This window comes from Maylandia zebra, linkage group LG13 (genome assembly GCF_041146795.1).
Source record: "Maylandia zebra isolate NMK-2024a linkage group LG13, Mzebra_GT3a, whole genome shotgun sequence".
Lineage (NCBI taxonomy): Eukaryota > Metazoa > Chordata > Actinopteri > Cichliformes > Cichlidae > Maylandia > Maylandia zebra.
The window spans coordinates 18,451,068-18,476,952 of record NC_135179.1 but is presented as its reverse complement, the minus strand read 5'-3'; the positions used below and the strand labels follow the sequence as shown (position 1 = coordinate 18,476,952).

General features: G+C 39.5%; 1 protein-coding gene across 2 annotated transcripts; it reads left to right on the top strand.

Moving 5' to 3' along the window:
- Positions 1–24,949, top strand: loxl4 (lysyl oxidase-like 4). Of its 2 annotated transcripts, XM_004555805.3 has the most exons (15): positions 1–68; positions 1,125–1,458; positions 3,360–3,673; positions 3,754–3,968; positions 10,559–10,597; positions 10,787–11,000; positions 11,090–11,267; positions 16,295–16,449; positions 16,543–16,710; positions 17,068–17,230; positions 17,309–17,552; positions 18,398–18,513; positions 18,843–18,979; positions 22,205–22,316; positions 22,404–24,949. In XM_004555805.3, exons 2-15 carry the CDS (start codon positions 1,146–1,148, stop codon positions 22,472–22,474), a joined length of 2,439 nt encoding a protein of 812 aa, XP_004555862.2. In that variant the 5' UTR covers positions 1–68; positions 1,125–1,145; the 3' UTR covers positions 22,475–24,949. The 2 variants fall into 2 exon arrangements, with proteins under 2 accessions (XP_004555862.2, XP_076747800.1); XM_076891685.1 differs by lacking the exons at positions 1–68; positions 1,125–1,458; positions 3,360–3,673; ... (2 more) ...; positions 10,787–11,000; positions 11,090–11,267 and adding an exon at positions 11,802–11,879.
- Positions 24,950–25,885: the final 936 nt, after the last annotated feature.

Sequence of the window (25,885 nt, the reverse complement as noted above, 5' to 3'; positions counted from 1 at the left end):
GCACACTCCTTCACTCAGTCACTCTCCCCTTGTAAGTGACACCCACCACTACATTTGCTGTCTGCAAGGTGAGTGATCCTTCATCTTAACTTCTCATTATTATTATTATTATTATTATTGTTGTTATTATTTCCATGTTTACAGGCTTCTCACTTGTTAATTTCATTTTAATTCAGGCACATCTGACATCAAGTGTAACAGGTGTTTTAAGAGATAAAACTTTGGCACAGGTTCTTTTACTCTGTTAGAATTTCTTTAACATAAAGTGGATACTTTTTATGTCTTCTAGCTTCGGATTTACAGAAGTTTAAACATTCTTAACTGCATTTTTGTAAGTTTTTAATATCCACGAAACATTTTTTTGTCTGTAGGGCTTTCCTGTGGCCGTCAGTGATTTAGTGTTTCACTTTTTGCCCCCACTGTGCTCTTGTTTGGCTTTGACATTTGTCAACTTCCAGTTTAAACCTGCCACATGTTTCTGTCTGGTTAGTTAGCCTTGGGGAATGTTTACTTAAGTGAACTGTCATACAAAAGTGTATCTCTAATTATACGCCTGTGTCTGACATGAGTGCAAAGTACTCGTTTTATGTACTCTGGCTTCCATTGCATCACTATAAGATTTATGCGACAACTAAAATCAAAATGTGGAACGCCAAAACAAGTCAGGTTCTATCTCTGATTGTCAGCAGATTAGTTACCACTGCAATGTTAACTGTGTCTGAGCCTAATTAATTTCTTGATGTGATATCAGAGAGGAACACACTGGTAGCATAAACTACCTGGTAGACACACTGGTAGAGTAAACTACCTGCAAGATTTTGTCCAGAGGATGTCACCGTTGGTCTGTTTAATATCCAGGCCTCTCGTGCTATCGTCTGGTTGGCTGTGACTTGTTACTCAGTAGCCTAAAGGCGGTAATACCCTATTATTATTTTTTTGTTGTTGAAGAGGCTTAAATATTGGTATTTTGCTAATTTTAAGATGAACTTCAGACAGTTGATAAGGACTGGCCCTTGACTTTATACTTACTGGCAAGCCAGTTAAATTGTTTCATGGCATAGTTCGAATGGCAATTTATGAAAAGTTGAACAAAATAAATAACGTTTTTCAATTTTTATCTACAGACCTCATCTTCTGAGTCAGTAATGGCCTGCAGTCTATCGTTCAGCCTCTTCCTCCTTGTGCTCCTGTCCCTTTCCTGTCCCGCTCGCGCCGAACCTCGGAGGACTACAGCGTCTCAGCGCAGAGTGTCTCGCGCACCAGCTCTCAAGGTCCGCTTGGCAGGCACCTTCGCGCGACAAGCGCACGAAGGGCGCGTGGAGGTGTTGCACAACAGCACTTGGGGGACCGTCTGCGACGATGAGGTGGACATCAAGCTCGCCAACGTCGTGTGCCGTGAGCTGGGGTTCGAAGGTGGCTTAACGTGGGCTCACAGCGCACAGTATGGAGAAGGAACAGGTGAGAGCACTCCCTGTATGAAGTTACCGTGCAGTCTTCTTTGGGAGTCAGAATTTTTTTTTTTTTTTTTTTTCTTACTCTCAGTTTAGTCTTGTCAGGAAAATCCAAATTATATGTTGGGGGGGCTCTGACTGGGTTTTAAATTTTGACAGTTAGTATTACACAGACAATTTAGCGTCTATGCCACCTAACTTACTGTCATACTTCATTAATTGTTTCAACAAAGTAATATTATTTTAAACTTTTTATTAGGGCAAATACAAAATGAACCAACCAGATGGCAGGAACATGGTGCTTTTAGACATGTAGACATAGTCAGGAAGATTGGGGAAGAAAAGTGATTTAAGTCGTTTTGAACGTGGCATGATAACTGGTCTGAGTATTTCACTGCTAATCTACTGGAATTTATCCATATTACCATCTTTGGGTTTTACAGATAATGGTCCAAAAAATGTAAAATGTTCAATGAACAATAGTTCTCTGGATAAAAATGTCTTGCTGACACCAGAGGTTAGAAGACAATAACCAGATTATTTATAGCTGTACAACTGAGGTATGCAGAAGAGCATCTCTCAATGCTCAACATGCCAAATCATGAAGCAGATGGGCTAATGTAGCAGAAGGTCACACCAGGTGCCTCTTCGGTCAGCTAAGAAAAGGAGACTGAGGCTACATTTTGCACATGCTCACCAAAATTGGAAAACTAAGATTGAAGACGTGTGTACTAGTTTGACAAGTCTCCATTTCTGCTGCGAAGTTCACATATTGGTGGTTGTAAAACTGAAATAGAGAACATTAAAGTAAGGCTCCGCCCTGTCTTGTATCAACAATTTATGCTGATGGTGGTGCAATAGGCATATTTTCCTGGAATACTTTGTACCAATTGAATATTACTGAAAAGGCTAAAGTCTATCCCTTTATAACCACAGTGTGTCTATCGCTTGATGCCTGTACTCAGCATGACATATATATTTCAAAGCTCTTTCTTGAATGGGACAGTAAGTTCAGTGTACTCAAATGCCCACCACACCTCACCAGATCCCAATCCAACAGAGTACCACTGGTATGTGGTTGAACAAGAGATTCTCATAAAGGATGCACAGCCGACAAATCTGCAGCAGCTGTATGATGCTATCATGTCAATATGGACCAAAATCTTTGGAGAATATTTCCAGCACTTTGTAGAAACTATGCCACTAAGAATTAAGACTGTTTTTAGGGGAAAAGTCAGTCCAACCTGGTGCTAGCAAGGAAGAATAGAATAGAGAGCAAAGGTGTACAAAGTCAAAGGAGCTTGCACAGACACAAAGGTGTACAAAGTAACTGGTGGGTATAGCTTAAGATTTATTGGAGTGGCAGGCAGCCACTAACCTGTCTACTCCAAAACTTCCACAGTACAGTGTGCTTGGCTCACAACTGTATGGCTTCATGAAAAGGCAGCCAATTAAGACATTCAAAATAACTAACATCATAAAGTGACAAAGATAACTCGTTGTGGGATTGGAATCTACATCTCGTTAAGGTTGCCTGGCAGGCCGGCAGAGCAAATATATGGGCCGAAAAAGGGCATTTGTTTTAGAATAATGACAGCATTTGCTTGCCAGAGTTGTGCAACACTTGCCATGGTTTATGGACATTCTTTACTGCTGCTTTTAAATCCAAATTAAAGAGTTGAGTGGATTCGGGGAGCAGGATCTACAGCAGTCTTCCTTGTAAAATACTATGTATCTACTGCTAAACATGCCACTAAGGTGCAACCCTAAATCAGTGTAGCACTAAAAATCAAAGGTTAGGTATTTAAGAAGTGATTCTGGCTGATGTTTAGATGCATCGGCCAGTCTGTTACTTGATCAATGAAAATCAGAGTGAATCAAGTTTTGCATCGTTTATTCTTTTTCAAGGCCCAATATGGATGGATAATGTACGCTGTGACGGCTCAGAGAAGTCCTTGAAGGACTGCAAACACAACGGTTGGGGAGTGAATGACTGCAAACACTCTGAAGATTTGGGGGTTGTGTGCACCCCTGAGCGTAGGGCGGTGAGTCAGCCAGCCAGCAGAGCCCACACCACTGCTCCAAGGCCTAATGGTAATACTGCACCTCAATGGCAGGGGCTTGTGGACACCCGCGGGCAACCAGGGTATGGATATTATGGAAATGGACATCCATATGAGGTTCCCAGGTTCCAAAGGCCCCATCATCACCACCACTATCAGGTACAACAGTTAATGTTTGGCTAATTACTGCATTATTTGTAGAAAAATATGTAACAGTAGTGACATTTGTATTCCCTAAGAGGCAAAGTAAGGTGCGAATTGAGGAGGTCCGTCTTCACCCCATCCTCATGTCTACAAAGAAGAAGAGCCTTATGACAGAGGGTGTGGTGGAAGTGAAGCATGCTGGGAGATGGAGACAAGTTTGCGACAAGGGCTGGAGTCTCAATAGCAGCCGGGTTGTGTGTGGGATGCTTGGCTTTCCAGAGGCTACTCAGCACAATGTGAGAACATATAAGTAAGTATGAATCTTTCTCACTAGCTGCACTGACAGCAATACAATCCACTTTTATGAGGCCAGGTCATTAGATTGCAAAACACTGGGCTGTTGACTGTAGTTCAGAAGGGCAACATGCTATGCCATTCATCTGACTGTTAAATGACTACAAACACATTGTGAAGAATGGATAAAAAACAACAAAGCAGCAGCAGCAGCACTGCAGTTAGAGGTCTTGCTTTGGGCTTATCTTCCTCCCCCAGCCACCGCTTTCCCATGTCCCTCAACCCCCCCTTCTTTCCTCAGCCTCAGGATGATGATAAAGGGGATCCCTTACTCCTCTCTACTGCCCTTTCTCTACCCCTCTCTCTAGGCAAATCACCTCTGCACACCTCATTGCCTCTCACTCCCTTTCTCCTTCTGATACCATCTTCAGCCTGCAGCTCACAGACAAACAGCTCTACTTTAACTTTTAGATTCCAATGCAGAGGTGCAATATCACTGCTGATTGTGCTCTTAACTGTCCCATCGATACAATGTGTGAGACAGAGGTCGCTTTTGGAGAGCAGGATGATGGTATGTGTAGAGTGACTTTCTGGCAGGAGAATCTCTGTGGGCTTAAGTAAGCCATGCTTTTCTTTACTTTTACATGCCACCACAGAAAAAGCATGTGTGACTTGCTGGCAGTGTGCCAATTACTTTTTTCCTATGTTTCCCAGCACTGAAAGTTTGGTACATCTACAAAAAACAATGCCTCTTTTAGTGCATTACTTTAGAAGCATGGAAACCTCTGCATTCATTTGTGTTTAATTTCATTCAAGTAATGGTACAAGAACACTTTATAAATACAGCTCACACTAAAACTAGGAAAATATCACAGAGCTCTGAAAATAACTTTTAAAAGGATAAGTAAAAAACACAGTGCTGTTGTCTCACAGCAAGTAGGGATAGGAATGAATCCACTGGCCAGCTGGGGCCTCCCTGTCTGGAGTTTGCATGTTGTGCCTGCATAGACTGCGGTTACTCTGGCAGTCCAAAAGCCATAGGTGTGAATGTGAATGGTTGTCTGCCCTGTGTGTTTGTTAGCTCTGCGATACACTGGAAATCTCTCCTGTGTGTACTTCGCTCTATGGCAGCTGGGAAAGGCTCCAGGGCCCCAGCGACCCTTAAATGGAGTTGTTGTTGAGAAAATGGATGATGGGCTGGGGATTGTGTTTCTTTATTACTGAGAAACAGAAAAGAACAACTTCTCAATGTGTTCTTTGCTACTTTTTATGTCATGACAGTGCTTAAGCTTTTCATTTTACTCAGTTTGATTGTTCAGTCAATGAAAGAAAAAAAAACCACAGACAAATGAAGATAGTTGTTGCAGTTTTATGTTAGTTTGGCAGACACAGTTTTTAAGCCAGGTAACAAAGTACCCTGCTGCACAGGCATGAATAATGAATGATGTTGACCTCATCTCATTGACTTTTAGCATGAAGGAATTTAACTTAAAAACCATACTTAAAATATGGTTAAGGTTCAGTATAAGCATGTGCTTACTGCAATTGTCCCAATGAGCATGTATCTTTTTGCCCCTTTGGCCCGCATCCTCTTTGTTGAAAAAAAACAAACCAAACCCTCAGCAGTGGTTTTTGGGACTCTTTATATTGTAAACCACGGGAGGACCACACATTAGCAGAGGATTATTGTGGAAGATGGATCCAGGTGGATCTTGCTTGTGGAAACCTGCCATCTATAGATGATTCCCAGTTTAGCTGTTCCGTCCCTCTACTGGCTCAGGTTACTCTGACTCAACTGGTGACAAAATCTGCTGTAGGTACTACAATCCTCATGCTTCTGAAATGCTGTAACTGTTAAAGGGAAGTTGATTTGTTTTATAGACTTTTCTGAGTTTTTATTGACTTGACAAACTATTGGAGTGCAGCCACTCTGAAAGTATTTCTGCATTGCCCTTGAATTATGCCATCTCTGTTGAACTTGTGTGTTATTGGGAACACAGTGAAGCTATAACCTGATTCTACTGTTGGAGGAGGCGATCGTATGGCATCATATCTTCAGTAATAAAAGTCCCTCCGAATAAGCTGTTGTTTAACAGCCGAGCCCGACTCTGTACACGGTCTGTACAGGATCATTTATTAGAGCACAGCTTCACCGCATTGCAGGTGTGGTGCTTTTCATGCATCTACTTGATTTTCTTATGCAGTATAGATTCACAGTACAGGTACAAAACACTGAAAATGTGTAGTGCAGGTTCTTGTTTAGGGGAATTAGATGGATAGATTTGTATGGTTCGAATAGAGGTGATTTGGCTGCTTACCAGGAAGATTGATATGCCAGTGGAGGACAGGGCTGTTATAGCTTGAAGGGCTTTTATTGACATCTTCAGGGGGATATGCTCACTGTCTTTTTTTAATGTTGTTTTTAAATCCTCTAAGGTCAAGTAAAAGGAACTTAAATAACAGGACTTGTCCTGCTGTTTTAGCATCTGACCAAAGCCACAACAAAGTGCACAATACTGTTTATCTTAATGTTCAGCAAAAAGTACTGTAAGCCAATATCTTGAATTCTTTTATTGCATGTATAAATTATAAGGCTCTGTCATGGAAGTGGCTGTGATACATCTGGGTTTGTCTTTCTTGGGTATGACCAGGGGTTTTGCTAAAGCCTCAGGCACTATATTAGTCTGAACCATGATGATGTGTTTGTTTCCAAATCTGTACCTGTTTTCTGTCTCCACAGAAGCATGTTTGTTCCCTCTTTAACATGTGTTTTTGACTTCAGGCTGTTTCAGATACATTTGCTGGAATGCCTTTGTTTGAAGTCACATAAGCAAGTTGTTCAACAGACTTGGTTTCTAAAATCTGAATGTGTTAAATGTGAGGTTACAAAATAACAACCAGAAGAATACAGCAAAAATGTTCATTCTGTTTCAGACTGGGATTAGGGATAAATGTAAGGTTGCACTTTTGACTTGACTTAAATTGCCACTTTGTACTCTAATTACAATCATGATAGCCAAAAGAGTCATAGAAAAACAATTTGGTAATTTGGTTGTTAAGCGTTCATGTAACTTCTTTCACTTTCCAAAAAAGCATAGGCTTGTACTGCACGGTTTGAACAAAGCCAAGCTTTCTTTCCAAGTTTTTCTGTCCATTCTTAGAAATTCCAGACCCTGCCATGACTCTTCCTGTGTCACTTGGATGAAATTCTGAAGATGCTATAATTACAAGTTGGTCAGGACCAAAGCTCTCAGGGATTCTGCTGAGGGTGAAAAAACACCCCCAATTATAGCCGTGTGTGAGAGAGAGTGAGACGAAGATGGCGAGGATGGAGGCAGAGAGTAACAAGAGAAGAGCGGATGGAGAGAAAGACAGAGAGCAGCAGTCAGACGAGCCAGATTTTCGCTTGCTCGTGTGAAATATAGCCAATTACAGCTGCAGTTTGCAGCGCTGCCTGCTGTGTCAGCAGCTGTCTGTCTTCCTCTGTCACCGTAGTGATTTGGGGACTTAACTGGGGACTTTATGTTTAATTATGTTTCAGTTAAAATTTTCTTATGACGAACGTATCATTTTCAGGCTTTTGGGTGACATTTTCTTTGACCAAATTTGGTTTTCCTGTCTGATGTCTGTATGATCTTCTTCAGTGTTCTTCCCTCTAATTTATTTTCCCATCTTTTTATTTCTGTGTGCATGCCAGTGGCTATTTTGTGGCTTGGAACAGACTGTGAAAGGTGGTTTTTAAAAAGGACTTGAATCATAGGCATTTGTATCACTTCACTTGGGCCTAGCAACTGTTTCACAAGCAAGATTTTCTACCATAGCCACTCAAAGTAGGTTAAAAATGTTCTTTAATTTCTTATATTGGTTTATATAATTCTCTTTATATTATTTATTTTTAATTATAATAATTGCATCCATTTCTATTCTGTGTAATTCTACTTGAAATCTTTTTTTCACTTTTCTTTGGTGTCTACTTTAAGGTAGATCTTTGCTGAAAAAATGGATGTAAGCAAGTCTGATTATTATTATTTATTTATTTATTTTGCCAATACTGGTTTTTAAAATTTATCTGAGGTAAAACAAAATGTCATTTATATATAATTCTGTTGTAACGTAGCATCAGAAGATGTAGAAATGACCTAATATCACTGCTGAGCAGTGTAAAGCTGATAAAACCCAAACAGTGATGTAATGCATGTCTTTTTTAACAAGCAGGTGTAGACTCCCTATCATTATCTTCATTTCTTTTCCACAACATGTGCTGGACACACTATTTGGCTGATGAATGCTGTTGAGGTGAAAAACAAGTGAATACTGGGGTTGTCTATTCAGATAGCTCAGATATACTTTCATACAGCTCCTATCCCCTCATATTTTAGTTACATTGCATTATTTCTTTTTATATATTTAATGTATTTATGGCTTTCATTGTGCTTGATTTTAGCATGGCAAACAGTGCTGTAATCCCGTTAAATAAAATACCCAAAGGTATCATTTATAGTCTAAGTAGTAGTCCTGTTGGCTTCTGAAGAGGGTAAATGGTTAGCTGATTTGTCTGTGGTGAGGTCACAAACAAGTCACATGTTTGCCTCATGTGAAAATGAGTGTGTAGCTGTTCCTCGCTGTCTATCTTATGGTACTATAAAGCCACATGGTAGACACATTTAAATGTTTTACAAGTGTAATTCAAGAGACTGTAAAGTTTAAGTGTTAAATTTGAATGCAATTTAGTCCAAGTTACAGTAAGATGCATGACAATATATAGGGCTTTATTTTAAGCTATGCACATTAGTTAAAACAATGGCTTAATGGGGTTTTGTTCGATATATTTTTCATGTAGTTATGTATCAGGGCAGGGCTATTTATGCAACTGATCTTTTACAGATGTTCGTTTTTGCATTTATGCTTCAAATGGGCCATAGAAAAGGACTGGTTTAAGATTTGAGATATATCTGTGAATTTCAAAACGTATGTTGAATGATTCCTGAAATAAAAACATGTTATTAATACTGAAATACTTTTTGAAGGATTGTTTATATTTTTAGGTCTCATTGCCTACTTACTACTTATAGCTTTAGGAAACAAGTTATTATGTGATTCTGGAAAGTGTAAAATCAGCAGCCCATGACTTTACTCAACCATCAGCATAACATCATGTCACTGACAACGACTTTCTTCATTCCTCAGTTTGTTTGCTTTTTTAATGGTTTGTCTCTTACAACTTTCCAGGAATGTCCTGAGTTTCATGTCCGAAATAAAAATATTGACCTGCCTTAACTTTCATACAAATATGCCTAGATCTTCGATGTGTTTGTTTCTTTAAATGGGAACACCACTCAAATCAGAACTGGATTGTTTTTCATATATATTGATAATTATACTGTGTGTGTGTATTGCCACTGTACAGGGTGGTTTGATGAAAGCCAGTACATGCTGGAGCCCAACAAATAGGTCTTTTTTCCTGACTGAAGAACATTAATCTTACTTTAATAATAACTTAAGCCACTTGTCCAGACTTATAAAATAAAAATGTCACTGTGATTGTGCCATGTATATTCTTGAGTGTTTTGGTGTAATTGATGTGAATGTTGGTAATGGTGTATGCAGTTTGCAGTGGTTGGAGGATGTCCTGGTATGATCTGTTTGGCATGTGTGCATTGTGTGTCTGCCAAGAGAACAGACGGCTTTCCTCTCCACCGCTCTCCCAATTCAGCCAGCCTAGTTGGAACATAAATCTCTGTTTCGATCTTACAGTTCTTGGACATTCAGCGTCGGGGAGTGCCAGAGGTTTTATTTGTATATCGTGCCTGGTTAAAGCCTGTTTTTTAAGAAATGTTCTTCTTCACAGACACTGTATGGCATGCTTTCCCTCCCCCTAGTGTGGTTTTGGAGATTAACAGCATAGATCAGAATATCTCATTTTTCATTTGTTTTTTTGTTGTTTCTTTAATCTCTTTATAGCTCACATCTTGGTGTCTTTGCGTAAATCTCAGCTAAGCAGCATTGCTTGTTCCGAAAGTCAGAAAGTCTGGGTTAGTTTATTTAATGTAAAAGTGTGTAATTTAGATAAAAATTACCCTGAACATTTTTGTTGAACACATATTTATGTTGGTGGGTACAGAACATACTATTACACAGGCTCTAAACATAAACAGAGTACACTTGGGAAATAGCAAACAGCCCACATTCAGGAAAGAAATACATCATACTGAATATATACAGAGAGATGAAAAGTGAGGTTCCTGAAAAAGGACAAGGATTGTACTAAACTGTACTAGTCATTACTATCAATATATCTAACTTTACACTCACCACAAAGCCACAGCTAAATTTGTTCCTGATTTATGTGCAGAAGTTATATTTGCAGCTGCACGGTTCATTTCAAGTAACCCAGTAAGGCTACTTTTCTAGTAAAAATGAAGTTGGTGTTTTAAGTGTTTGCTACTGCTCTCTGTGCTGAAAACACTTTTAAGTGATTGGATTAGATAGAAACAAAAACCAGCAGATGATATTCAAATTGGTCCAGGTGTGTGTGAGTGTTTGTGTTTGCAACCTCAGAAAACAGACAGTCCTGATCATGTCTGTTTCTGTTCTGTTCTTTTACAGGAAAATATGGGATACCAAGGTTGAAGATCCTTCAACAAGGTAATAAAAATGACCCTTTTCACCCTTTGTTTCTTATCTACAAATGTGCAATTTTATAACAACATTCCTGTATTAACTATACAGGAATTACTACTACTTAATATCATTAAGAAACACTAACAAATTAAAACCAAATTGTTAGTATCTTTAAGAATATGTTACCTACAATTTACTTTCTGTTCTTTGCAGACTGAGTCTCATGGCAAAAAAGAAAGGATTTTGGGTAGAGAAAGTTCATTGTATAGGCACTGAGAACAGTCTCTCAGAGTGCCATGCTCAGCTGTCAATCCCCCGTAGTCCTACCCCTTGTAAAAATGGGAGACATGCAGTGGTCAAGTGTGTACCAGGACCTCAGTTTGCTCGCATCTCTTCAGGAAGACCTCAAGCGCCCTATCCAGTTGTGGTAAGGTTAAGAATTTGTATCTACATTTGCACAATCATGTAGTTTTCTTAGTAAACTGATTTTTATTCTCCCTTTGTTGCCGTATACAGCCTGTTCGTCTCAAGGTGGGCCCCAGACTGGGAGAGGGGCGTGTGGAGGTGCTCCGTGATGGAAAATGGGGGACTATCGTAGATCACTTGTGGGACAGAACAGCAGCCAGTGTTGTGTGCAGGGAACTGGGCTTTGGTACTGCCAAAGATGCGCTGCATGGAGCCTTTATGGGTCAAGGTAAGACTAGAAATTGCTGTTGCCCAAAGCACAGACTTTCATTAAACATTCTGGAAAACTCCACATTTAATGAATTCATTCTGCCTGTATAATTTGGATGCTTGAATGTGTTTCTCATGCGTCATGGTATTCCAGAGAAGACAGGGAGACTTTTCAGCCTTTTGCTTATCTTTTGTTTACCATAGACGCCGCACCCGTCTGCTCTGACTGATCAGATAATGTGTGGGCATGTGTGTTTGTCTGTCTGTGTATGTTGCCTTGTGAAGCTGCAAATGTGTTGATTGCAGTATCTCCAGCTGTGATTATGTGAGTCTTGTGCCAGGACTTCCAGCTGCCCAAACAGCATATGCATGTGTGTGTAGACAAACACTCACTCACAAAATGAAATACTATAAGCCATAGTAGTTTATATTAGTATTTGATACTAAAGCCAGAGACATAATCTTGCTAGATTCAAGCAAGCTTTTCATTCACTTACTGAGAGCTGTGGTCTTTTTGCTTTAATTTCAAATGTCCAGCTTTGATGACACACACAGACGCAGTCAGTACCCAGCTGCACCAGTGGTGACCCCACCCTTACGAGATGTGAGAACAGCTTCCCCATGCCACATGGTAGGGAGTAGTCTCTAATCTTGCTGATGGAGATTAAATGTGGGATGATGTTCTACTGGTCTAGCTGTTCAGTTGATCACAAAAAGCATATTTTTATGTCTTTTATGTGTTTTTACCCGATTACCTCTTGAACTGGCATTTGTGTTACCTTAAAGAACTAAAATCAGCTTTTTTTTGGCTTTCCTCAGATTCAGTTGCATTAGTTTGCGTACACATTGTTTTCTGGTTTTAATCAGTTATTTGGCCAGGCTTCAAAGTCATATGTTTAGAATAGACAGAGGTGTATAATTTGTCAGTTTTCTATCTCGGTGGAGTTTCGTTTATTTAACCACAATGTTACAATGTTTTTTACTGGGATTCACTTCACCTGGTTCTCCTATTCATTGCACACATACACAAATACACAGGTAGAGAGAAACTATTGCAATCATAACTGACAGAAAAACACAGTAGCTGAAAATCTTTAATTAGGTTTAAAAAATAAAAATGCCTCAGAATTGGTAGATGTATTCTTCTTACATTTGTTATATTTTACTTCTGTGAGTTGGTTTCTATAATTGGTGATTCACTCATACACTTGCAACCCTGTTTTTTTGTGGCTATGCATTGACCAGAGCAGAAAGCTTTACGATGGGATATTATCTTGACCTTCAGATTTGCTCTTTTAGTGTCATGATCCTGGGTCCTTTTGACCCAGCGTTTTGTGTTTTCTCTTCGCGATTTTGGTTCTGTTCTTCCTCTGGTTAGTGTTTACTCTGTTCTGCCCGTGTGTTCCTGTATCTAGTCCGCGTTTCTTAGTTTGTGTCCTTTCATGTGTAAGTTCCTGTTTTATTGTGAAGGTCTGTGTCTTATGTGAGTGTTTTCAGTTTGCCTCCCTAGTCTCGTCATGTTAATTACTCCCAGCTGTGTCCCCACCTGTATGTAATCCCCCTGTGTTCTCTGAGTGTATTTAAGTTGTGTCTTCTGTCATAGTAGTTGCTGGTTCGTCTGTGTTGTTTCCCCTCGGTCTCCCTGTATGTATTTCCCCGGACCTCCCTGCACCGTCATTCTTGGTTTGTGTTGTTAGTTTACCCAGTTTAGGTTTCAGTTTCATGTTCCTAGCGCCTTTGTTGTTTGCATTTTTGTTGTTAATAAACACTCACCTGCACCAGAGCTGCCGCCTTTTGGTCCTATATATATTCCACACGGCTTGCCCCCGCAAACCGTGACATTTAGAGACGTAAATAGGTGGAAATTTTATTCTAGAGGCCGCACAATGCATTGCACTGGCATTTCATCAGCAAAGTATTATAACTGCTTTGCCTCTAGACTTTTAAAATCTTTTAAAAAATGCAAATACAAAATGTCAGTTAACCATGTCACTTAAGTTAGTTACAATCAAAGAATACTGCTTTATGTGGATAACGTTGGAGCACTGATAATATAATGTCACTGATTTCTTGAAACTCTGCAGTCATTTGAAAATAGCAGAAGTGATACACGATAGTATAGTACAATTACACTCCGCTGTCCACTATATTAACCTCAAATAAAGTATATCCAATATGTACCAGGCTGCTACAGACAAACCATGCTTCTTTTATATGCATCAGACCAGCTGGCTGCGCCTTGTTTAGCTCACTTGGCGGTTTTAGAACAATAGCAGTGATATGATCTGCTAAGAGTGAATTTGGAAAGCGTCATGCCGCCAGTCCTAAAGTACTCAATATTCAAAGCTCTCTCAGATTCAGCTTGTCATTTTTATTACCTGATTTCCCTGGTGCTCAGAGGACATATGCATACTGGGCTAAATGTCATTTGAAAAGGCCTAGTTAGACTCATAGATGGAATAAACTCTCACAGGAGCAACACATCAATGTAAATTTGTGTAAAAAGTGTTTACTTTTGCCAACTTGCCTATACCTATACATCTTTAACGCACACAAAAAAAAGATTCCTCATCATTTCTGTCGTATCTTTTTGCCAACAGGACCCCACAGAAGAGCATGACTTTATCACATTTGATCATCATAAATAATGTGATAAAGGCTGTGGTCGAGTTGACTGGTTGATTACAGAGTGAAGTGCACCAGTCAGATGTTCTGCCTCTGAATGTGGCCTCCCTTATCAGATTTGTTGAAACGCTTGCTTGCACGTATTAAATGGCCTTTATAGTATACAGACATAGAATATCCCAGCTGGATTAGTGAGATGCCATCTTCTAACTAACCTTGAAATCCAGATGTCAACATAAATATGAAAAATAATACATGCCGATCTCGGTGCAAGTTTGCTTGTGCCATTTAATTTCAAATAAGCAAGCAAATCTGTGCAGAAATTTAAATGACTGTTGCATTTTACAGGGGAAAAAAGTCTTTTGGCAGGGAGAGAGAGAGAGAGAGACATTCCATGGAAAGAAAAACATTACACACATTTAACTGTTCCTAAAATTGAGTTTAATTTCAGAGAGGACAAGAACAGGGTTTCCCTTGTAACCACTAACCAACTATTTGCGCTATTCTCAACAAGAATGTAACTGATATTATGCTCTTTCCGTCCTCAAAAGTCAATTTTCTAATCTCTTCAAATGATCTTTGGCATATCCCAGTCATAATTACATATCAACCTTGCTCTTTCTTGTATAGACTAAATTTAAGATACCACATTTATATTATGTCTCATTATTGCTCTCATAGATGTATCCACTCTACAACCTAGATATTTTATGCTTGTGTTCATGTTTTAATTATTCGGCAGAATATAAGAGAAGAAAGGTTCTCTTCAGACTCCACCCGCAAACTCTTTAACTCCCATCATCATTACATTTATCATCATCATCATCATCATCATCAGTGAGTTAAATTACAGGGACAATGTTTCTATTTCCTTTCTTAACCAACATTGTTATTTTTGCTGTGTAATTTTACCCGTGAAGTACGTACATATCCAGCCATTTTGATGCAATAGGGGAGATTAGGACTTGGTCTCATTTAACCTAAGCACTGCAGCTGTAAAAACTGTGACAGCTCAGCTGATTCTGGTGTAGAAAAGTAGTAATTTGTTGTTAGAGCTTGATCAGTCATGTGATTGTGTTGTTAATAATTAATACATACAATCAATAACGAATTTACAGTTGTGTGTGTTTAAGTTTGTGTATGTGTGTGTGCTGGCACGCAAATGTGTCTTTTGAGGATGCAGTATTTTTGTTACTTGTTGGCTCTAATGATGATGGTGATGATGGTGCCTGTTGTTGTTTAGATAAAGTTGTGCTTTATCTTAAATTTAGATGATTAGAGATCTTTAGTCTGATTATAATTGATGATCCTTAACCAGTTTTGTTTCCCCTCTTACACTTGGTGCCGTACACCCAGTGTATAATGTTTGTGTACTATAGTCTACACAGTGGGAACACAAAGAGTTTAGTAACACTCTCAGTGGTTGTGTGTATTTGTGTGGATGCAGAGTGCATGTGGCTTTCCTGGAATTTATTTTAAGCTTTTGTGGATTTCCCAAACTAAGGCTTAAATAGATCTTGTCACTGTTCGTTTTGCTTTAAATTGTCCCCCTGTGTTTGTCTTCATATGTTAAACAGTGGGATTTTGGCTCTAGTTTGCGGCATTTACCATGCAGATAGAGGTAGTAGTGGTTTAGATATGTCCTTTTCATCCATATGAACCCACGCATGGTGACCAGTATGGAAGAAGGCCTACAATCTACCAAAACCAACACAGAGACGTATTTGGTTGGGCTGCAATCTGGTCCCAACTATCTTCTTTTACGCCCTTTTTCTTGGTTTTGTTTTTCCCATAGTTTTTGTGGTTTGGTTGTGTTTATTTCAATGCTACTTTATTTCTCAGTTTACAGTTTGTGCCATAGTTTGTTGATATCCTGTCATCGTTATCACACCAGCTATTTCCCTAAGAACTTTTGCATTTTCCTATGTTGTTTAAAGATTATCTGGGTTTAAATAGCAAACAAATCCTTGTCTGAATCCTTTACAATGCTGACATAGCTTTTGCTTTTTTGCTCACCCAAGGTGGTGGACTACACACAATGTAGTAGTCGTTGTTGTTCGTAAATCAAAAGAATGGTGGTAATGAGGTGTGACAGATGCCCAAAGTAGATGTTGGTTGTGCTGCTGCTTGGCTTGCAGAAGCATTTTGTCATGACTGATAGGAACTTTTCATTGTTGGTTTGATGCTAACATAGAGGAAGCTTTTCATATGAAAGGAATAGTGAGCCTCGGTTTTATGTGTTTGCGCTCTTTTGCATGACAGAGTCTCGTAATGCCATTGCATCTGTGGTGGGTGGCCTCAGACAGTCACAAGGGATATTGCCCTTCAGTTATGCCCATGCTCTTTGGGTTTTCATTTGTTCCCACTTTTTTGATGCATCATTTTTTTTTTAATCTAATAAATCTCCTCCTTTCTATGCAGGTACAGGGCCCATCCATATGAACAATGTTCAGTGTACTGGGCTGGAACACTCTATTCTAGACTGCTACTTCCAGGAAGTCCAACCATGGACATTCAAACACAGCCAGGATGCCTCAGTACGCTGCAACGTTCCTAAAACAGGCACAGAAAAGACGGTATGAAATCTACACCATCACAGTTCATGAGCTTATGAGCTTTCACTTATAACACACCATCCACTTAATTCTTTTAATTCAATGGATTTCAAGGTGCGGCTTGCTGGTGGTAGAGTCCCATCAGAAGGCCGTGTAGAGGTGTTGATGGAGGTTGGGGGTCGTAAACGCTGGGGCTCTGTCTGTAGTGAGAACTGGGGCATAACCGAGGCCATGGTGGTATGCAGACAGCTGGGCCTGGGCTTTGCTGCCAGTGCTCATCAGGTAACTATCCCCTTGACAAACATAACAAGTTATTTTGATCTCTTTTTATAGTGCAACCAACTTTTGCCAAAGTATTGTCATCAGTATCTGAAATGTTCTAAAAGGACAACGAAGCACTCCCACTTCTAACCCAATTAGTTTAATTTTGAAAATGTCAGAGTAAAGTGGTCAGAGCCATCTTTCCTCTAAGATTTATCAAAATCTAATCTGCAGTGTCTTAAGGTATTGATGAGAAATAAATGAACACGTAGAGACCAATCCATAGTCACAGCCCCTTCATTAACTTCAACAATGACTGGGAAATGATGACTATGATACAATTTATTGATAGAAAACTCTACACCCTTCTTTTGACAGGAAACCTGGTACTGGCCTGGCGACCCCAGTGTCAACGATGTGATTCTCAGCGGAACTCACTGCGTCGGGACAGAGCTTTCAATTCAACAGTGTCGTCGTAACAACCATATCCATTGTCCTCGTGGAGGTGGAGCAAAGGCTGCTGGGGTCAGCTGTTCTGACAGTAAGTTGCAGTTTTTACCTGTAGTCTTCCCTTCTCGTTCAGTTTGAATCTTAAGATAATCTGTTACACCTGCTTCAGCGGCACCTGACCTTGTTGTGGATGCCCAGCTGGTCCAGGAGACAGCCTACCTGGAAGACCGTCCTCTCCATCTTCTGACCTGTGCCAATGAAGAGAACTGTCTGTCATCATCTGCTGCCAGGATGAACTGGCCTTATGGCCACCGACGCCTGCTGAGGTTCTCCTCCCGCATCATGAATTTGGGTCGTTCTGATTTCAGACCCAAAGCATCGAAAGAGAGCTGGACATGGCACCAGTGTCACAGGTATATTATCCCTGAAAAGAGGTAAAGAGAAGTGTAAAATTGCTTTACTGTTTAGGAGTGTGGGTTGACGGAGTGGAAAAAAACTTTAAAATACTGATGTAGGATGTTGTGGTTGCCCTTATGGTCACTCTGAGTGTTTTGGGTTTTCACGAGCTGTCAGAAATATTCAGGCAAAAGCATGTTCTTTATTCCACATATGAATGTGGAGTAATGCTCCTTACACACTGAGTAATTAAAGGTATATTTATTTTAATTGCATTCAATTGCAACCAGGGAAAAAAAACATACTGATGTGTGATCTCATTCCCGTGGACACGGCAGGAAGCGTGCAATATGGCCAATAGACATAAGCGCCTTTGTCCATCACTAGGTCTCAGTTTCTTTTCAGTAGGAACAGAGCACTTTCAAACCTGTCAGGATAAGCGAAGAGGGTGGCATACTGTGCTGACTGCGTGAGATGTCCCAAATCACGAACCCTTCTACAGCGCGTTTGTGGAAATGATGGTTGCAATCGTCTGGCTACCACAGGTTAGGTGTAATACAAAGGACCGTGCAGCCTACGTGCAGTCAAGTCTGCCTCAGTTTATTACAACATATCAGAGCTATGGATGTGCGTTTCAAAGCCTGCCATTCATTTAGAATGAATAAACATTTCAACCAAGCCAGAACTAAAATAAGCTTCTGTGAGAGGTGTTACGGTGACACCCTCTCTCATGTTCAAGCAGTGAGGTCATAAGGATATAAGCCATAGGGAGCTAGTGTTCAGTAAGTGTAAATGCACACACTCAGACATGCAGACACACACATACACGCTCTCACCTGGACTTTCCCATCTGTCGTCACAGGCACTACCACAGCATTGAGGTGTTCACGCATTACGACCTGCTGACTCTGAATGGCACGAGGGTTGCAGAGGGACACAAGGCCAGTTTCTGTCTGGAGGACACATATTGCCCTGATGGTAATTTTCAGCACAATTCAGCCCTCCTTCCAAAAAACCCCATAATGTTTCCCATTAGTGACAGAAAATTAATATCAATATTTCAGCTACAGCTATTCAGATTTTTACTTTGTGGTTAATGTATTAGATCGCCGCTGTTGTTGTTTGTTCACTCTCCATTTACTTGTTATATCATGGATGAAATAGCTCATATGAAAAAGCCCATTGTTCATACAGTATGCAGTCCAGTACAATTCAGAAAGCTAAAGGCTCTTAAAAATAACAGGGAGTGCCAAGCATTAAATGAGCTTTGATGTTGTGATTGATAATGTTGCTGATATGTATTTTAGGCCTCCAGAAACGCTTTTCCTGTTATAACATGGGTGATCAAGGCATCTCTGTGGGCTGCTGGGATACATATCGCCATGATATCGACTGTCAGTGGGTTGACGTGACTGATGTACGGCCAGGAGACTACATATTCCAGGTCAGAAGTTTATATTTGTCACCTTTTCTTTTTCCAATGTGGGAAAATCTTATTGCCAGAAAAATGAAATATAAGTAACTTTGCTTTTCAGAAAACACTTTAAAGTAAAGGGAAATAGGCTTATTCTGTTAGAAAAGTAGGTCTGTTTGGTTAAAATGCAACTACTGTCAGCACAAACTGCAGACTTCTAAGTTATCTCAACAACCTTCTTGTGACTGGTGGAGAATTAATCTGCTGAAAGATCTGCATATAACAATGATATTTTTACACATATACTTTTGTTCTGATTAAACAAACATGATACTGTATAATATGCCCTTTAATGAGCTTCTGTTTTCAAAGCTAAGCTAAGTGATTGTTGGCTGCATTATGTATGGCATACATTTAGAGTACTGTGCACAAATCTTAATCAACCTTCATTTTGTAAACTTATTTTGCAAAGTGGTCTTGAGCAATAGTTCTCTAGCCTTTCTGAAAGTCTTTTTCTTTGGACTTTGAGTGCTTTTTCCACTCACTTTCAGGTGATTATATCTTTAGGCACTTTGTCTCTAGCAGGCTGTTTCAAAAGCACATATATGTTCCAATGTCATTTGTTGAATCTGTGTAAAATGCCAATGATAACAAAATGTCACAGGCATAAAATAATAATTTTGCGCAAACAAGGTGATTCCTAAAAACGTATTAGCTGAAAACTTGATCCACCTTGCAGTACTATCTGGAAAGCATCTGATTGGAAACAGCTTCATTTTTCAGCATGGCAATGATCTCAAACACACTGCCAATGCAGTAAAAGTATACCTGGATAGAAAAACACATGATGGAACAGATCTCAGACCTCAAAATTATCTAAATAGTGTGAGATCATCTGTACAGTTAATGGAACAAAAGGCAGCTACCCTGCAAAGATGAGCTTTGAATGTCTTTCAAGAAGCCTGGAGAACAGAGACTACTTAAAGAAATGATAAGAAAGCTTGCCTAAGAGAATTCAGGCTGTGTTGAAGAATAAAGGTGCTCATACCAAACATTGTACAACCTATGCTTTTACTTTGTATGCTTTATTTTGGACACTTTAATACGTTGCTGCACCTATTTCCCATTTTCCTAACAGAATACAAAGAAAATGGTTGGCTTAGGACTTTTGAATAGTATTTTATGAGTGCAGTATTAATGTTCTCCTCTAATTTCCAGAAAAAAATCACATTTATTTCTTAAAATGTTCAACTGGTTCGTCAAGATCAGAGATCCTTTTATTAAGAGAGGTTCACAGGCTTTAAAGGTGGATTTCCTCATGGCTGGTTGTGGTTTCTGTCTATTTCAGTAAAACCTACTAACCTTCTTCTAAACAGTCACCACCTTAACCATTCATGTGTCTCTCATTTCTTTGTCGACTGAAGTCATTGTGGCTGCCAGTCTAAAACACATCAAGGACTCCATATCTCATTATCTTCCTTTTTCAGTACAGACCTCTGATCTACCAGTCTTCAGATCTGAGCATGCTCCCAATTACCTTCTCGATGTGGTAGACTGGTTACAGTATAGCTCACTGTTTGATAATTATTGCTGTTACTCAGTTTGTCTGAGAGGTTGCACTAGGTCTTTGTAATTAACACTGTTCTGCTGTCTGTTTAGGAAGAGTTCATTTAATTTTGGCATGATTGATGTGTCATACTCATATATAAAGGCATTTGTTAACTGTATGTATTTTGAGTAAGATGAGTGGACGTAATTAAGTGGCGCACTGCTGTAGCATAGTATGGAGGCAAATAAAGGCCAATACATGATAGAACAGGCAGAAATTGAGTTATATCAAATGACAGGAAGAGACAGGAAACGATGAAAGTGCAAAGGTCATCATGAAAGGGTATGAACCAATTTTAACTGAGAGAAACGAGAAAGTAAAACCTGTGAAGGAGTTTTTCACTGAGGCTGCAGAATTGGAAAAATACAAACATCTCTTATAGCAGTGCTCCTCTGTGCTGTGTTCTTTCATTTATCTAGTAAAGTGCAGATGATGCCTGACTACAGATCGCAGGCTGTACAGGAGGATTTAGCAGGCCTGCCCTTGAACCACCCAGTGCTAATGAAACACACAATTTACCCAAATTAACTAGTGCCTCCCTTTAGTCAAACAGCACCTAGTTCCCTTCTTCCATTAGGAACGGCTAATTTACCACCAAGGAATTTCTCCTGCCCTGTTTTTATTTTTATAGCTACTTTCTCACTGAGCAACGCACTCTGTCACCGAACCAATCTTCTGCAAAAGCCTCATACACTCTGGTCCAACACTGTAATTTACACTGAAAAATTAAGAGAGTTTTTCTGCATTCACTGTGTTTTTAAGATGGTTTCTCCCTTTTTTTAGTATAGTTAGCCTTCTTGCTTGCTTTAAGCAGTTTGTAACCTGTACTTAAAGTGGGTGCAGCAGTTTGCAGAGCAACCATTACAGTAAATGGCGTCTCAGTATTATCACCAGACCAGATTAGGAGAATGGTTGTATCAGCAGTTACAGAGTTGCTCTGCAAATGACAGACTAGGCTATTAGTAGAGTGTATGGCAACATTCAGAATAAGACTAATTTCAGACACATAAACATTCTTATGCATAACTATTCTTTTGCAAAAGACTTCAATTTCAGGCTAATTTCAGGCCCTTGTTGTGCACTCCAATGTCAGCATGAGGAGCAGAGAAGATTTCCCTTGCAGACACTTTGGGCACCTGTAAATTTCCAGAGCTTCTTACATGGCCAGTTGCCATAATTTGTGTAAACTGTTAAATCTTTTTGTACAAGATGTAAAAGCAAGAAACAATAGAATTCCTGTGGTCAAACAGTATATTTTGTGCTTTGCATAACAAAAGCATTTTACTGCCCCATGTTATTCAGTGTATATATTCAGCTGTAGACTACCAGCTTTAGGTTCATGTGAAAGTACCACATAGTGTATTTATCCTTACAATAGTAATACTGTATGGAAAAGTCATCCAACTTTTTATAGATGAGAAACAGACTGACTATAAAAACAATACCAGCTACGAGTGCAGTTTAATAACAGGCCCTCAATTTTAAATCCAACTGCTCTTTATTTAAACTGCTTTCCCATGTGTGGGGAGAAGAGACTTGTTCCTTCCTTAGCCACGAACATGGTCTACTGAGGATACTTTACTAGACCAAAGTGTGCGCCCTGTTTCCTAATAAATAACGTCCTATATTATCGTTTTATTTTGCAGGTGGAAGTCAACCCCTCACTGGACATGGCTGAGTCTGACTTTATGAACAATGTTATGAGATGTCGGTGCAAATATGATGGCCACAGAGCTTACATGTATGGATGCCATGCAGGTGAGGATACTAAAAATCTTTCTGTTTTTTTCACATTGCTGTAAGTTTCAGCTCTCACCTCTTATTAATGATGTTGTTCCTTTACAGGTGATGCATATAGTGCAGAAACTGAAGACCTGTTTGAGCATCAGAGGCAAATCACCAACAACTTTCTGTAGCCTGTCCCAGGTTCCAGGAGGAGGCCTTCTCATGTGGCCCAGGGACCACTAAGGTTGGGTTTACGTTGATGGCATCAGGCTCTTTGGATATTAGGACCCACAATAATATGTAAAACTGTGCCTGCTCATCTCCTTGCAAGATGTGGAAATAATAATACACAACAGCGGCCATTGCAGAGACACTACTCAACTCACCGACTACAAGAGTTGGGAGGTTAAAGATGGTCGACATGTTTTTTACTCTAGTTAAGTAAGATTTTTGTTATTATAACTACAATATTTTTTGTGAATGTGGACTACTAGTAACTTAAATTAGATTTTAAAAACACATACACATGAAAGACCTTCATGTCACTGTAACTAACCTGCCACAAAGACAACAGGGATGCCGATGCTGTAAGGAAATGACACTTTCCCCCAATATAGAAACTTGGGATTGGATCATTTGTAATACTTGTGTTATTGGTGCTCTTTAACAATACTGTATGTCATTATATTAACCTCAGTATATTTCAGGTGAACGGTACATTCTGGGTAGTTTTCCTTTCAGATTATTTTTACTTTGGTTTAAAGAAAAATCAGCATTTTACAGAAGTGTAGCTGTCCCTCTCATCTAGAGTAGATGTCAGATTATTTTTGTGGAACAAAGCACTTTATCTTTTAAACATCAGTATTCTAGTTTTGTCCCCACTCTTGTTTCATTAACCATTAAGAATTTTATCGTTTCATATTTACATGTCAAAAAGTGAAATACAAAGGGGTTTTTTCATATTCAATGTGTTATTTATGCTATACATTATTACTTTATTTATTCATGAAATTGACACCTAAACAACATTCTTAGTCAAGACGTTGTTAGCTAGAATCTATATAAAATGTTTTGCTGTTTTTCTGGACCAGTGGATAAATCATTTATACAGTTGTTAAAGTATTTGGTATTTGAATGACCCCATAATACAGCTGAATAATTGTAGATATATTTTATTATATTAGTAAAACAACTGTAATGGTAAAGTGTTTTTTTTCCCTCTTCCACCCTCTCTGATGGGAGAGAAAACTGGTGTGACAAGACCACAGCATTGGGGCAGGCAAGAAGGCAGGCTGGGTTTTGAGAGCATATAAAAAGCCTTTTAATTGCATACGTTCGGTTAGACTTACTGTTAAGGTTAACATTCGGGGTATAGCAAAGACATTACAAAGAAACGCTATGGAGTAGTTACTTAAAAGGGACAAATTTGTGTTTACGTGTTTACATAGGCTACAAGAAAAAGATTTTCTCAGAGATTTGGCAAGTGAGGGAAAGAGAGGATGGAAAAGAAAAGGAGAAAGACAGAAAGGGATCAGGGTTTGGAGAAAGACTCAAGCAGACATACAGTTTTACTACCAAATCTGTGTTTTTTTGTAGGCAGCCATACAGCAACCACAAGCTGGCATTTTCAGCTCTCCTACGAGAACAACATGTTTGTCTGGGAGAAAAAAATGGAATAAAATATCCTGTTCATGTTTCAACACTGGCCTTGTTTGTGCTTACAGAAGGCCTGGTAAAACGTATTGTATATTGTACACTTTTGCTGAATCTCTTAGCACAGCAAACAATAATACAACATTTTCTTTACAACGTGGAACACGTGTTAATGATGTTATTTACCCATTAATGTGTTTGATGTGTTTGGCTTACTGGCTTAGTGGTTAAACCCATTAAGATGGTTTTCTAATGGACAGATTCCAGGACATGTTGTGGAAGAGACACGTCACTCATAAAGACAGCTTCAGACTTAATTAATTTCTTCAGCAGATTGGCGTAATCCAGGACTCTTTTTTTTCCTTGACAAAGAAGGCCCTTTACAGCTCTGTAATCATGCATGCCCAGCTAAACAAAGAGATTTTTTGGGGGGGAAAGTCTAAATTTACTGTTTGCTGATGCTTTTCTGTTGTTTTGTGCTTATGTACAGTGTATTTTGACATATTACGGCCTTTTTCTGTGTTATTTAACATTATATGCCACTCCATAGCTTAAGTGGCTGTATATTCATCATATTACTGTATTGTTTTCTACGGCCAGTTGTGCTTTAATTCTGTCTTTTAAGCTGAGAGTGTGATCTACGTGGTGCTTATCTACAAAGCTGTACTCTCAGGGATTTTGACCTCATCTAAAAACTAAAAAACATGATGTGATTAAGTTTGCCTTTAGCTGTGATGCATACCTTATGACACCAAATAAACTGGATCTGTTTTGTTTTTGTTTTTTCTAATTTTATTTTTGTCAACACTCTTACAAAATGTAATCTGTACCCACATGTTTATCTTGCAGGTAAAATTTAAGGTATGAAGGTGATAAACTTTGTTACGTCTTTCCTTGAGGAAAGTTAGATAGACACTGTCTGAGTCAGAGCCACATTTCAGTTAAAGAACAAATCGCAATCCATTCATCCATCATAACTGTGAATCAATAAAACTTCATCACATACAAAGTTGTCCTCTGTTTTCTGCCTCCTCCTTGCATGATGTTGCAGAATATGGTAAATGGCCTGTATTTATATAGCGCTTTACTAGTCCCTAAGGACCCCAAAGCGCTTTACATATCCAGTCATCCACCCATTCACACACACACATTCACACACTGGTGATGGCAAGCTACATTGTAGCCACAGCCACCCTGGGGCGCACTGACAGAGGCGAGGCTGCCGGACACTGGCGCCACCGGGCCCTCTGACCACCACCAGTAGGCAACGGGTGAAGTGTCTTGCCCAAGGACACAACGGCCGAGACTATCCAAGCCGGGGCTCGAACCGGCAACCTTCCGATTACAAGGCGAACTCCCAACTCTTGAGCCACGATCGCCCCATACTTGTTGATGAGAAAACGAATCAAATTCTGTATGAACTCGGTAAAAACTGTAGATGTGATATTATGTGTAGCATTAACTTTTACCTGCTCTTGATGTGCAAGTTAATTGGTGGGAAGATATGTGTCGGGTATCTTATGTTCTTCAGTTTTATATTCCCTTTTAAGATCTTAGGTTTGCTCTGACTCAGTCCCCTTGTGAATACTGCCTCTCAGGGGAACTGAGAAATTGACTAACCATTCCAGTAAAAAAACAAGAAAGCATTAATGACTAAATCCAAACATACCAACTTTGGGAGACGTGGGTAGAGTAATCAACTATGTCTGAACAGAAAGTTTACTTTTAACAAAAGTCTGATTTGATCACAGCTGACAAATCCACCCAGAAAGAAAACAGCAGAGCTGTGAAGTGGTCACTCGCTGAGATGAAACAGCTGCTGGGCAAACAAGACAGGAAAACTTGAAAGCAGAGCACCTGGGGTCATGGAGTGAGTTCAGCATCCTTTCATGCACTTTCACCAAAGCGCACACGCACTATGAGGCAAAACTTGACTTTATCTTGACTTC